Genomic DNA, 15,478 nt, shown 5'->3' with positions numbered 1-15,478 from the left:
AGGGACCCGGAGGCTGTGGCGGTAGATGCTCTAGTGGCCCCGTGGGACCAGTTCGAGCTGATCTACGTGTTTCCGCCTTTATCCTTACTTCCTCTGGTGATCCGGCGGATCAAACTCGAACGAATTTCAGCGATTTTGGTGGCGCCGGATTGGCCGCGGAGGGCGTGGTATTCAACGCTGGTGTCTCTTCTGGCGGCACCTCCGTTTCCACTGCCTCTTCGCCCGGTCCTGTTAACCCATGGGCCCATTCGCCATCCGGACCTGAAGACACTTCGTTTGACGGCGTGGCACTTGAGACTGAGATCTTGACCCGTCGTGGGTTTTTTGGCCGAGGTCATTGCCACCTTGCGGGCGGCCAGAGGTCCAGCTACGACTAGGATTTACCACAGAACTTGGGAGGCCTTCTATTCATGGTGTTCTGGATCGTCAAGGAACCTGAGGGTTTTTTCCATTCCCAACTTCTTGGCTTTTCTGCAATGTGGTTTGGCCAAGGGTCTGGCGGTTGGTACCTTGCGGGGTCAGGTATCTGCACTATCCGTGCTTTTTCGGAAGGCTATTGCCTCGCGCAGGGATGTGCGTTCTTTTTTTCGCGGGGTTGCACGTCAGTTTCCGCCTCGGAGGGCGTTTGTGGCTCCTTGGCGGCTCAATCTAGTCTTGGAGGCTCTTCAGCATGGACCGTTTGAGCCTATGGATTCAGCTACGCTTTACTTGCTTTCTTGGAAGGTGGCCTTCCTGGTGGCGGTCACTTCTTTGAGAAGGGTTTCTGAGTTGGTGGCACTGTCTTGCTCGCCCCCTTTTCTGGAGTTCCACTCGGATCGCGTGGTGCTTCGTACCCGTTGCGATTTTCTGCCTAAAGTGGTGTCGCTTTTCCACGTCAATCAGGACATCGTGTTGCCCTCCCTCTGTCCAAAACCGAAGAGTCCAAAGGAGCGGGCCTTGCACTCTTTGGATTTGGTGCGGGCATTGAAGTTCTATCTTACAATCACGCAGGGGTTTCGGAAGTCGGACTCTCTTTTTGTGATTCCTGCTGGTCTTCGGCGTGGTCAGCGGGCTTCCAAGGACGCTATAGCTCGGTGGATACGTTCGGCTATCCTGGAGGCATACCGGCTCAAGGGCGAGCCTTGTCCGGTTAAGGTTCGAGGTCATTCCACGAGAGCTGTTGGTTCGTCGTGGGCTTTTCGTCAGGGGGCCTCGGCAGCGCAGCTCTGCCGGGCGGCTACCTGGCGCTCCGTTCACACTTTTACTAAATTTTATAAAGTGGACGTGAGTGCTTCCGCCGATGCGGCCTTGGGACGCAGGGTCCTGCAGGCGGCGGTGGTTTAGGTTATCTCTTTATTTAGTTTTGACGCTTGCTACGCGCTTGCCTAAGTTGTTGGGGTGTTGGCGATTCTTCCACTGTTTCCCACCCTTGAGTTCTGGACTGCTTTGGGTCGTCCCACTAGTAATGGATCTGTGTCTCCCTTCCTTCCCTTCTGCTGCTGAAAGACGGATTTTGGTAAGACCTTACCTGTAAAATCCTTTTCAGCGAAGGAAGGAAGGGAGACACAGCACCCTCCCATGGCAGAAGTGTATTATTGTTTTCCAGATGCGGCGCGACTCCTCTCTGATGACGGTCATCTGGGCTGGGGTCAGCGCGCTAGGGCTCTGTTCCAGCATTGCCAGCTCATCGCAGTTGTCAGGTCCAGTGAGTAGTACCTGGGACTGTGTGTTTTTTCTGTTATATGCATAACCTGTTCTCTCGCATTTCTGAGTTTTTCAGAAGGGGTTTTGTTGTTCCGCTAGTGTTGTCTGCTCTTCCTTAGCTTGTGTACTTACTGAAGAACATGGGAGTAGGAGGAGCCTAAGCTGGAGGGGCCGGTCGTCACTTTTTATAAATCTGAGGTGAACTATCCTGTGGGGCTCCGCCTACCCACTAGTAATGGATCTGTGTCTCCCTTCCTTCCTTCGCTGAAAAGGATTTTACAGGTAAGGTCTTACCAAAATCCGTCTTTTCGCTATATACTGTAATAACATTGTATTGCGGTATATAGAGCAAGCTATTCCAAGTTCAAGCCACCACGTAAGGGGACTAAAAGTATTTGTGTAAAATTAAAGGTAGTTAAAAAATAAACACCATTCAGACTGTAGATGTGGCAATAACGATCTATCAAAAGATAAAATGATTTAAAAGGGTTGCCCACTACTAGGCCACAGACGACATCAGGGAGGAACTGAACTTTAATGTCGCCGTAAATCATCTGATCGGAGCTCCAAATAGAGCCGTTAAAGTCAGTACTGTGGAGTCAGTGTCGGTATAAAATGGACCGACTCCAACTCCTAAAATATATAATAAATTGGGTACAGTAGTTCAATGCAGTTTGTGGGGAATATTTTTTCATAAGAATTTGGGAAAGTTATGAAATGTCCTATAAATGTCTCTCCTATTCCTGATCTAAGGGTCTAGACTTTTAGCTGAGATGAATTTGTGCTACAGTAAATTTATCACTTAAACATGAGCCCTGTATGAGGGAGGTGGAGTCGGTGTCATGGAAATTGAGGAGTCGGAGGTTTGGCTTACCGACTTCATAGCCCTGGTTAAAGCATTACCAGCTGTCCATCGGAATTAGCGGAATGAAAGACTCTCAGTTAACTCATTCAGCTAGCGATGTGCTGGAAAACAAAAAGCCTGTAAAATCAAATGGGGCAAAAAATGTTAATGAATCCCAATAGCAGAAATAATTTGTAGCCCAAAATACATGCATTTAAGTATATTCAAATGCCTCTTATGGTCTCTATATCCTTTTATAATCATAACTGTGCTCTGTCATTATTGGAACAATGGTAAGTTCACTAGTAACAATTTGTTAGATAGGATTTGTATTTTGTCTTAGGCTATGTGCCCACGTTGCAGAAATGCTCAGGACTTTTTCCTGAGCGTTTCTGCATCTCCCTGGCAGAAAAAACGCATGCGGATTGTTCATGCGGATTGTACATGCGGATTGTACATGCGTTTTTCCTGCCAGGGACATGCGGATGTGAAGCGTTCTTCACATGCATTTCCGCATGCGGGTTGACAAGCGCTTTCCAAGCGATTTTAGCATCACTTGGAAAGTGCTTGTCAACTTGGTCACACTATATAAATCCATGCAAACGGCATGGATTTATATAGTGTGACCTTAAAGAATGGTAAAAAATAAATCTATACTTACCCTATGATGGCCCCCACAGTCTTGCTTCGCGCCGTCCTCGCTTGCCGGCAGCTCGCGGTACACTACACTGAAGGACCTGCCATCACATGACTATGACGTCAGCGCAGGTCCTTCAGTCCACCGCGATCTGCCGACAAGGAGACCGGGGGCCATCAGAAGGTAAATATAATATTTATTTTACTCTGTCGCCTCATTGGGGGACACAGGACCTTGGGTGTTATGCTGCTGTCCACTAGGAGGCGACACTATGCATAATCTGAAAAAGATTAACTGTGGCTCCTCCCCTGCAGTATACACCCCTAGACGGCGTCAGTCATCTTCAGTTTTTGCTTAGTGTCGCAAATAGGCACACCTTAAACCTTCACTCGTCCCTCGCTTCAGCATGGGATTACAGATGAAGAAAAGAGGGTCTCTTAAGAGACCCCCGGCATGGCTCCTTCCTCTTCCCCCTACTATAGGGTGCACAGTTGAAGTTGAGATGGCGTAACCACCATGCTGCTCCTTCTCCGGCCCCTCGGGTCAGGCTCGAAGTTGAGAACCCCCCTCCTTCCCCAATTTCCTCAGTCTTGGTCCGAAGTTGAGGCGAGGACAAAGTCCCCTGACGGTGACAGCGGCACCCTCCCTAATCCCCCCTGTGGGTATTAGGTTGAGACACCATCAGGTAGGGCCTGGACGGCAGCATCTGCAGCTCTCACCAGCCAGCACACCGCAGCCGAGGACCAGCAGCAATACAGGAGCCCCAGTCTGTGTGTGGGATCCTGTAGGAGCTGGGGGGAGTGCAGGCAGCCATGGCACACACAGGCACAGGCCTTCACAGGCTCTGTACCTGCTTCAGCTTTCTCCCTAAAAGCGCCTAAGGGGGACTCTCTTCAGAGCCCCCCTTCCATTTATGCCCCCACTGCCATTCTGCCTTTCAATCCGGGGGAATCTGGTTCTGATCTGCCCCCTGGACTACCGCGCCAGCCTGGAGCCCTTTTGGGCATAGAAAATAAATTTAGACCGCGGCTTCGGCCTAGCCTAAGCTACCGCCCATTCTCCGGCCCGCCCCCCGGATGACGATTTTGACACTCTGCGGTGTCATACAGGGGGCGGATCTTAGCTACAGGGCGCGCATCCCCATAGAAACTGCTGCCCTTGCAGCGCTCCGCCCCCCTTCTCCTTCACCTCCGGATACAGGAGAAGAGCTACGGCGGCCATTACTGCTGCAGGACATTCACAGGCCAGCCAGGTCTCCGGGGAGGCACAGGACCAGGCTTTTTCAGCGCTGCTCACCCATAGGTCACGCTCATCTGCGTCATCACACAGCACACGGTCATCCCTGTCTAGGGACAGATACCGTAGTCCCAGGTCATCTAGACAGTCCCCTACCAGGGACAGGGATTATATTTCTCCTCACCATTCCCCTTCCAGAGAAATACTACATTCTGATTCACCTAGGAGACACCTTAGTGACACACAGGAGTCAGAAGATTCCGACTCAGACAAAGAAACTGATGGATCCCTAACTCTAAGGCCAACTAGCAATACAGCGCTAGTTGAGGACATAATCTCGTCCATACATCAGGTGCTGGATATCTCTGATCCGACCCCAGACGCACCACAAGATAACATTTCATTTGAAGGAGCCCTGAAGCCGCCTAAGTTTTTCTTGAATCATTCAGAATTTAACATCTATCCTCAAAGAATGGACAGACCCACCAGCTGTGGACCCCCCCCAGTCTCCAGGCTGGCAGCACAGACACTTCTTTCACTGCCAGATATCTCAACCCTCAGGGATGCAGCAGACCGGCAGGTAGAAAGTATGGCTCGTTCAATTTGCGAAATCACAGGAGCCTCCCTAGCTCCCACGTTCGCTTCAATTTGGGCAGCCAAGGCCATACTGGCTTGGGCAAAAAATTTACAAACTGGCCTTCAAGTTTCTGCCCCTGAACTGTCGGAAGAAGCAATTCAAATACCAGTTGTGGCAGATTACATGCTTCATGCAGCTCTGGATTCTGCAAGAGGTGCAGCGGGGGCAATATCACACGCCATCACTATTCGGCGTATTCTTTGGCTGCGTGAATGGAAAGCGGACGCAGCCTCTAAGAAGTCCCTCACGCAGCTTCCATACCTCAGCGGTCGGCTTTTCGGTGAAAGGTTGGACACAATGATATCCAACGCCACCGGGGGTAAGAGTACCTCTCTTCCCCAACTGAAACCCAAACGCAATTACAGCAAGCGTAACCAAGCTAGATTCCAATCCTTTCGGAACTCTTCCGGCTGCTCCGTCTCTCGGCCAGCACAAAATAACAGCCGCTTCACACGCAGGGAAGACTCGAGATTGACACAAAAGTCGGACAAGACCTGGCTGTCAAATACAGGCCAATCAAAATCAAAAAGAGGGAAATCCAAAAAATTTTTTCTCATCATGACTCACGGACTCAAAAAAGACACTCCACCTGTAGGCGGCCGACTTTTACTCTTTCATCAAGTCTGGCTACCTATTACAGAAGACAGGTGGGTCAGGGAACTAGTATCTTCAGGATACAAAATAAAATTTACTTCCAACCCACCAAACAGATTCCTTATATCTGTTCCCCCAAAACCGCCAGAAAAAGCTTTTCACCAAGCTGTCTCCTCGCTCCTTCAAGCAAGTGTCATAATACGTGTCCCAACAGCCGAGCGCTTCCAGGGGTTCTACTTCAATCTATTCGTAGTCCCCAAGAAAGGAGGTGGGGCACGGCCCATACTAGATCTAAAACAGCTCAACAAATATGTAAGAGTACTTCACTTCCGTATGGAGTCTCTTCGTTCCATCATCGCATCCATGGAAAAAGGAGAATATAGACATACAAGATGCATACCTGCATATAACGATTGCACCTGCCCATCAGAGATTTCTCGCAATCGACTAGGACCACTACCAGTTCGTGGCTCTCCCCTTCGGACTCGCCACGACCCCCAGAGTGTTTACCAAAGTCATGGCAGCCACCATGCACTTCCTACACTCCAAAGGCATAGTGGTCATTCCATACCTAGACGATCTCCTCGTCAAGGCTCCCACCTTGCAGGACTGCGAGCTCAGTGTCTCAATCACGATCGACACTCTGAGTCACCTGGGCTGGTTAGTCAACCTACAAAAGTCGTCACCAGCCCCAAACCAGTCTCTGACATTCCTGGGAATGCTATTCAATACCTCCAGGGGTCTAATACTCCTTCCCAAGGACAAGGCACTGCCTCTCCGTTTAGGAGTTCGCACCCTTCTCAGCAAACCCCCTCGATCTCTCCGGTTTACCATGAGAGTCCTTGGCAGGATGGTGGCGGCAATAGAAGCGGTTCCATTTGCCCAACTTCACCTCAGACCTCTCCAATTAGACATTCTCAAGTCATGGGACTGGAACCCTTCTTCTCTCGACAGGAAGTTCCAGCTGACGTTGTCAGCCAGGAAGTCCCTTCACTGATGGATCAACCGGACCTCTCTAACAAAAGGGAAATCTTTTCTCCCAGGTCAATGGAAGGTCCTGACCACCGACGCAAGCCTGACAGGTTGGGGTGCAATACACCTACACCACAGAGCACAGGGCAAGTGGTCCCCAGCGGGAGCAACCTTGCCCATCAACATTCTGGAAATTCGTGCCATCCTCCTGGCGTTAAGAGCCTTCTATCACTTACTGGCAGCCTCCCACATCAGGGTACAGTCGGACAATGCGACGGCCGTGGCATATGTCAATAACCAAGGGGGGACCCGCAGTGTCCGGGCGATGCGAGAAGTGACACGGACGTGGACCTAATGGTGTCTCACCTCAATGCCAAAGTCTCCAACTTCATGGCCAGATCACGCGACCCGCGAGCGCTAGCAGAGGACGCCCTGGTTCAGGACTGGACCCAGTTCCAGCTCCTGTACATTTTTCCACCTCTCCCCCTGATTTCCAGAGTGGTGATCAAACAGGAGGGAGTACCAACCATCCTAATTGCACTGGACTGGCCCAGGCGTACATGGTACGCCGACATCGTACGACTCACAGCAGACGTTCCCTGGCGTCTTCCCGACCGCCCGGATCTTCTATCACAGGGCCCGTTCTACCACCAGAACTTAGAGGCCCTCAATTTGATTCTGTGGCCATTGAGACCTGGATTCTAACCCAGGCAGGTTTTTCGCCAGATGTCATTGGAACCATGATCAGAGCACGAAAACCAACCTCAGCCAAGATTTACTACCGTACCTGGAAAGCCTTCTTTACCTGGTGCGAATCTCATAACCAAACCCCACTACCCTATTCCCTACCCAGGGTACTCGGTTTTCTCCAATCGGGCCTGGAAGCCAGACTATCCCTGGCCTCCCTTAAGAGCCAGGTGTCAACTCTTTCAGTGCTTTTTCGAAAGTGCATTGCTCACAAACCGCAAGTAAGAAGATTCCTCAGGGGGTTTCCCGATTGGTTCCCCCCTACAGACGACCACTAGAAATGTGGGACCTCAACTTGGTGCTGACTGCATCGCAGGAATCACCCTTTGAATCCCTTAGGGAAGTCCCACTCCGTCTTCTATCACAGAAAGTGTTTTTTTCCTCGTGGCAATCACCTCGCTACGCAGGGTGTCTGAACTCACAGCACTCTCCTGCACACAGCCCTTCCTGATTTTTTTCCAGGACAAGGTAGTCCTCCATACGGTTCCATCCTGCCTTCCGAAGGATGTGTCCAACTTCAATCTCAGTGAAGAAATTTCGCTACCATCCCTCTGTCCGGTTCCTGTTCATAGAGTGAAAAAGGCTTTCCATATGTTTGACCTTGTCAGGGCATTGCGTATCTATGTGTCTAGCACTGCGCCCTTCCGGAAATCTGATTCTCTTTTCCTCCTTCTGGAAGGTGGCCTCAAGGGTCTGCCAGCTTCTAAAGCTACCCTTGCCAGGTGGATCAGATCCGCCATACAAAAATTCTCCTCTTCCAGTAGGTATTACGGCACATTCGACACGTGCGGTAAGGGCCTCCTGGGCCATTCATCACCAGGCTTCGGCACAACAAGTGTGTAAGGCAGCCACCTGGACCAGCCTACACACGTCTACCAATCACTATAGCGTTCATACCCAGTCTTCAGTAGATGCGAGCCTGGACAGACGTGTTCTGCAGGCGGCAGTACCCTAATTATAGGGACCCGTCTACACAATATTCGTCCATTGCTTCCCACCCAGGGACTGCTTTGGGACATCTCAAGGTCCTGTGTCTTCCAATGAGGCGACAGAGTAAAGGAGATTTTTGTGTACTCACCGTAAAATCTCTTTCTCTTAGCCTGTAATTGGGGTACACAGCTCCCACCCTGTTGCCCTTCCGGGCCGTTGAGTTCTCATATTGGTTTTCCTTTGAGTTCTTATATAGTTGCCTTTTCATAGGCATGACTATGTTATCTGTTCCTCCTACTGCTTTTGCACAAAACTGAAGATGGCTGACGCCGTCCAGGGGTGTATACTGCAGGAGAGGAGCCACAGTTAATCTTTTTCAGATTATGCATAGTGTCGCCTCCTAGTGGACAGCAGCATAACACCCAAGGTCCTGTGTCCCCCAATTAGAGGCTAAGAGAAAGAGATTTTACGGTGAGTACACAAAAATCTCCTTTTTTATTTTATTCTTTTTTTTACAGGTTCTATGGTACCTGGGTCCAGAGGAGAGTCTCCTTTCCTCCAGATCCGAGTACCATCCGCACTTTGAAACGCATGGATTCCGCATGTGCAGATGCAGTGATGCATAATTCATGCGTTCCAATGCAAGTCAATGGCGGCGAAAACGCAGTGCTTCCGCAAAATAATTGGCAGTGCTGCGTTTTGTTTCCGCAATGATAACCCGCAGCATGTGCACAGCATTGGGGAACATGGCAGGCCTTCTACCATGCGTTTTTTTAAGCGTTTCTGCAGCGTTTTTGCCACTGCGGAAACGCTTAAAAAACGCATCGTGGGCACACAGCCTTAGGGTTAGCAAGAGAAGCCAATACTAAAATTGTTGAGCCAAGACTATTAAATATCTCTCAAAAAAGATGGGAAGCCACAATGCTCAAGCCTTCCTGCCATTATATGGGATTATGGTCAGGAACCCTGGCTCCTCTCTTGCTTGTGTGTTGCTAGCTTCTTAATGTCTTGTGTCGGAGGAGAGTCTCCTTGGAATCTGACCTGTTTTTCTGTTTGTCCTTTAACAGGACAGTGTCCCCATGGGCTCTCCTGCCTTCCTTCTCTCTCTCTTTGTAAGTATTGAATGGCTGCATTGTATTGGAGGATCTGTGTTTCAGCACCCTCCGTCCATCCATTACAGCAGTTTGACAATGTAATCAATGTACTTTGTTAAATGTTATTAGGGTACGGCCACATGAAGACAGTGCCACAGTGCGGCGGAAAACAGCATGGTTGTTTTGTGTAAAGAAAAATGGTAATGGCCACATGATTTTGCAGCTGATGAACAGTTTTAGCCACAAAATGATTTGACCATTAACATTGACTGTTAAAGGGGATGTCCCAAGAACGCAGCTCATGAACTGTGAGAAGTGTCTGATTGCAGGGGATTTCACGGCAGGGAAACGCATTGTTCATGAGCGCTGGCTGCGCTGTGCCCCGTTCAGTACAGCAGCTGTCAAACATGTCAAGTTTGTGAAGGCCTGACAGACACAGAGTGCTCTGTTATCTATGCTCAGTCCCATTGACTTTAATAGAAGGGGCAGTTAAGCGCCCGATTGTTACGCCATTTAAGAAGAATCACTTATTTTTATCAGTGGGGGTTGCATCGGTAGCAGACATTTACAACCTAATCTGTAGAAAGGTGACAAGTTGTGATTTTGGGACAGCACCTTTAATGGCTATTGTGGCCACATGCGTGGCCATACCCTAACTGTCTGCTTTGTGTCCCCTGTGCATTGCTTCCTTATTGCTTCTTTCTGTCCTTCAAACTGATATTTATGTTTGTGAAAATTGTCCAAGGTCAAAATAGCAAGGTTCCATAATATGACATCTAGTACATGATGACAAAAATGTGTTCATTCCACAGTTTAGTGTGTATTCAGTAAGTTCACCAGTTCAGAGCTTGTGACAGGGTTAGGACAGCAGTAAGATGAGAAGGCAGAAGGTCACTGCTTAGTGTCTCAGGTATGTGACTTTTCTAATTGTATTGGAACGTGAATTATATAATCTGTACAGACGATAAGGTTATCTGATCTTAGACATACTGTAGGTTATTGCATCATTTACACTCCTCTTTATACTGACACTTATTTTTTATTTCTTACTTCACAGGATGGAGGCACACGAGGCCGACGCTGTGCAATTGAAGCCGATATGAAGATGAAAAAATGAGGAGCCTGCTATGTACAATGGCTGTCAAATATGACGCGTAATATATGATGTAGTGGATTGGAAATTTAAATGATAAAATCCCAGTATCTGGGTTTCTTAGTGCATTTCTGTTTGCCCTTCCTTCAATGAAGTAGCGATACAAGCAGTATTGATTATTGTAAATATGTACAGCAAGGTTGCCATCCTGAAAGGCAATTCTTGTACATTTATTTTTCATTTTTTTTAGCCAAAGTGGGACTAGATCCTTTTGAATCTCCTCTTTGTCTGGGGTTTGAAAAATGCAGCAAAAACTGTAGCAGTGATTTATGTAGAATTTTGTATTAGTGCAGCATGCATAAAGACTTTTACTAGCTCAGGAGGGGATGTCAATTTTATTTTTTGTCACTTTAATGCCTGTTGAAGAGAATCATGAGACAATAAAAATGTTGAAAGAAGTTTTTAAGTAAATTATCATCTGATCTTTTCTAAGGTCTTATTTTCATGGATTGTGCAACTATGTGACAGAGATGTAATACCAGACACAGCCCATAAAGAAGAACGTCGCTATGGGTTGTAAATAAGACAACCCAACCACTTTGTTAGCTATGCTATTCATTTTTAAAGGGGTTCCCTAAAGTCTTCCCTGCGGTTTATGATGTCTGCTATGGTCTAAAGCACTGATATCATGTCGGCAGTACTGTAGCCATTAACTTAGCTTAGTTGACGGCACGAGCCGCTGAGATCACTTATTGGCTGCAGGCAACAACAGATACTGGCAGAAGTGACAGACCCAGCACTGAACCCGGGGAGGATGATTAAAGCACAGTTTGTTTTTTAGAAAACAAATTGTAGCTGTGGGGACAGGGGTTTTGGGGAACTAAAAACAATCCGTTTTAAGTTATAAATTAATCAGAATACCGTAATGTTGTTCAGATTCAATGTAATGACAGTAATATATTGTGAGGAATAGATAGGTAGTCGCCTAAATATCTTGATTTTTTTTTTCTAAAGAGATTTGCAGATACTCTGTAATAAGCTGTATGGAGAGTATGACAATAATGTGTAACTTAGGGCAGGTATCGACATTTTTATGGCATTTGTAGAAATATCAATTTTAAAGTGTGGTTTATATTTCTTATGCATGTGCTGTTTTTGTTGATGACTACAAAATAAAGGCACTATGTTTGGATGCATGTCAATTGTGGATGAAGATTATTGAAAAAGAATGTACAGTATCTTAAGTTATGTATACTAAATATTATAAATGTGTAGGTTTAACTGAAATTTTATTCTGGCTTCTTCCTTCTATTTTATAATCCAATGGACGCACTGGGGACCCTGCTGTGAAGGCCTTTTCACTGAATATGTGCACCTCACAAGAGGGTGCACTTTTCTTTGACGGAACCATATGCCTGCTATTTATCAAGTGTGCTTCTTTCGAGCTAAAAGCCTACAAATTTATAGGGCAGATAGGATCCAGCACTAATTAAAAACTGTTTTGGGGCTTAGTTCAACGTCCATTTTTTCACATATGAAGACTCAAAATTTCAACTATTTGGCTGTAACAGAAGGTAGTTTGTTTCCCAAAGGACTGGAGAGTGGTACAATAATGTGTCAGCAGGCAACAGTGAAGCATGGTAAAAGTTCTTTGCAAGTTTGGGACTGCTTTTTGGCAAATGAATTTGGGAAATTGGTCAGAATTCACAGTGTCGTCGATGCTGAGAAATACAAGCAAATTGGAGGCATTTTATTGGCTCCAATTTCATTCTGCAGCTGGATAGAGACCCCAAACATATAGTCAGTTCTTAATGACATTATCTTCAGCATAAAGAAGATCAAGGAGTTCTGGAAGCGATGATACGACCCCCACAGAGCCCTGATCTCAACATCATTGAGTCTGTCTGGGATTACGGGAAGAGACCGTGTGCAAGCCGACATCCACAGAAGATCTGTGGTTAGTCCTCCATGTTATTTGGGACAGCTTCCCTGCTGATTTCTTCCAAAAACTGTTATCAAGTGAATGTAGAAAAATGTATGCTTTTTTGAAGGCAAAGGGTGGTCACAACAAATATTGTTTTGATTTTAGAAATTTTTTGTTCATTCACTTTTAATTAATTTTTTTTAATCAAATAACAAAAACTTCAATTTTAAAAGCAGGCATACTTTGTCTCAAATGTTTGCCCAGTACTGTGTGTGTGTGTATGTAGGTATGTATGTATGTGTGTGTGTGTGTGTGTGTGTGTGTGTGTGTGTGTGTATGTATGTATGTGTGTGTGTGTTCCAGAGTTATTTATATTTAAGACCTTGGATGAGGTTAATTTGACTTTTCTATATATCCACAGCGGATACAGACTGCTTAAAGGACATGCAGATGCCATGAGGAGCCTTGAATATAGATACAAAACTGCTGGTTCAGTTTAATTTTCTTTCTTAATCTGTAATATTTTTAGTTATGGCTTAGATGTCATCATTTTCAACCTGAAGAGTGGATAAGCTTTGGCAGGGGCAGAGAAGAAAGCCAAGACTATATTATCTAGACGTACATAATGGGGTTCTCCTGAATACATTTATTTAACGTTAAAGGCTGAGCAGAGAGACTTCTTTTTGTAGCAGCTTTTGTAAGAACAGAACCATCCTACAGGCCAAATAATAACCTATTCATTATTTTAGCTTAAAGGTTTTCTGTAAAGGAGTTTTCTATTTTTCTGTAAATAAAATAATTGAATAATAAAAAGATGCAACTATCTGATTATGATTACTGCCTCAATTATTGAGTTTGTCCAAAAAAATACTGGAAAAAATGTCACCTGAAATGTTGCAGTGACCGATGTCTGGTGAGCAAGTGATCAATTCTTTCAAAATTGATCAAAACTGTCTTGTGGTTTAGAAACACTTATTAGATTACATATAGAGAATGCATCCTGATAAAAATGTTTTGCTAAAAATAATGCAACTATGTTATCGTTTTCTTTTTTTCATCAATCGGTGTTGTTTTGTTTTCTTATATTATACAAGGTGGGTGAGGTGTCATTTTATTTTGCGATTGTGATGCCCTTTCGCACAAATAGTTATATTGTAAACTAATTTAAACTCAATTAATTTTGTGAATATTTTGTAAATCTCCCAATAATCTCTACAATGCTTACAGAATGTGCATTAGATATAAAAAAAAATAAAATACAGGTTGTACATTATTTTGCCAAAAAATCCCCCCCCCCCCCCTGGCAGTGGAAAACTTATAATGTGAATAGTATATGTCTTTTAAATATAATGTAGTCAACATTACAATGTGTTTGAATCTGTCAGAAAGAAAAAAGTTATATGTAGAGATGTATTAGACGTTGAAATCCTTATTGAATCTCTTTCTTTGGAGTTTCAGAGTACAACACTCAATTCAAATGACTCGAACGCAGATGATGAGAGTGCTTTTCGTGGCCCCTCACAGGTATTTCATTTATTGAGGTATCATAGGTTATTACAGTACGGAGTATGAGCTGTCTGTTTTCCTGGTTCAAAGGGAATGTGTATGTATTGTTTTCTAACGAAAACCAAATCCAAAATATAGCGATAGGGAAAATTTGAAAAAGTCAGCATTTATTTTTAAATATATTTTTGCAAAAAATTTTATTCAGAGTGAATATGCCATCAGTTATAGTTTAATAAGTTTTTATGTTAAACATTTTTTACATTGTTTTGTTTTTTTTTCTTTCTAATTATTTTAGTATTCCTAACCTTTTGCAATTTTCACTTTGGCCACTAAGTCTATTATGAGACTAATACTTTGGTTTTCATAAATTTCTTTACACTATTTTACTATCACAATAAAAGGTTTCCCCTACAAATAGATATGGCATGATCCAGGATTCCTATTAGATGATGGTTACCATTAAAGGAAAGCTACCATCAGAAAATGACGTTTAAGTTAGGTTATTGTGATAAATAATTTTTTTTTACAAATGTTTACATTTTTTTCCCCACTGGCCAATGAAGGTTTTTTAGACTCATGTTGTTTCAGCCACAATGGTCATACCCAACACTATATCTTGTTTTCAAGTAGTTAGAGAGTCTGTGCAGAGGTTATTGTGAAGGGACAGGGAGCCGGGTCAGTAATGACATTACCTATTGTGAATGGTGGATCCTGTGTTATTAGATGTGTATTGAAGTCATTGTAATCCTACCTTCATTTTTGAAAATACATACAGCACAAAACCTGATTTAAATAGGTTATTTGGGCCTTTTTTTTTAATTTTCCCTATGGGGATAATCACTTATCAGCAGGTATTTGCTAACTACCCTATGATGATCTCTCCTTTCTGAAAGCCGTCATGGACAACTCCTGTTGGCAATTCTCCTTCCTATGACGTCATGTTGACAGTGCAGTCCTTTCTTTTCCGCTCTGCTCTGCCAACGAGGCATCACTGACGGTTGATTGACAACTGGCTCCCCAATGCTTTAGGCCTCTTTCACTCTCCTCCGTGTTGCAAGTACGTGTGGTATTTGTTTTTTTCATGGATGCCATACGTACCCATTCTAACCTCTAATGCTATACACTTGTCTGTGTTTTTCCACACAAAACACATGGAGACACGTCCGTTTTTGCCAGTAGCACGGATAAAAAGGACCAATACAAGTCTATGGGTCTGTGAAAAACATGTACAGTACACATATTGCATCTATGTGCTGTCCGGTGTTTAACATTACAAAGAATCTCCTAACTTTGCAATTGAATTCTTTCTTTATCCATACTGGAAAAACACTAATGACACACTGGTATTAAAAAACGGACACACGGATGGAAAACACTGATGTGTCGGTTTTTCACGTATGTGTTTAAACATTGAAATGTGAAAAGAGACCTTAGACTGAGTTGTCAGTCAGTTAGCATGATGTTGCTACTGACGCCCCATCAACAGAGTGGAAGAGATGGAATTGCTCTGTCGACACGTCACCAGAAGCAGGAGAATTTCTGTCTGCGCCTGCTCTGAGCTGGAAGAGATTGTCAACTGGA

At 45.0% G+C, this 15,478-nt stretch overlaps 1 protein-coding gene across 7 annotated transcripts in view; it reads left to right on the top strand.

Moving 5' to 3' along the window:
• The window catches only part of BRD8 (bromodomain containing 8), an 86,185-nt gene extending 74,522 nt beyond the window's left edge, over nt 1–11,663 (top strand). For 5 of the 7 annotated variants that reach the window (XM_073651408.1, XM_073651406.1, XM_073651407.1 and 2 more), the window contains 2 exons: nt 9,348–9,392; nt 10,432–11,663. In XM_073651408.1, the coding sequence (XP_073507509.1) occupies nt 9,348–9,392; nt 10,432–10,491 (105 nt within the window). In that variant the 3' untranslated portion in view covers nt 10,492–11,663. The remainder of the gene's footprint in view (nt 1–9,347; nt 9,393–10,431) is intronic. The other 2 variants (XM_073651410.1, XM_073651405.1) reach the window with 1 other exon arrangement.
• Nucleotides 11,664–15,478: the final 3,815 nt, after the last annotated feature.

Source organism: Phyllobates terribilis, unplaced genomic scaffold (assembly GCF_046119375.1).
Source record: "Phyllobates terribilis strain yellow unplaced genomic scaffold, ASM4611937v1 Scaffold_11__3_contigs__length_659146591, whole genome shotgun sequence".
Classification (NCBI taxonomy): Eukaryota; Metazoa; Chordata; class Amphibia; order Anura; family Dendrobatidae; genus Phyllobates; species Phyllobates terribilis.
Note: the sequence above shows the minus strand (reverse complement) of the source record. Positions and strands in the feature narration are given on the sequence as shown.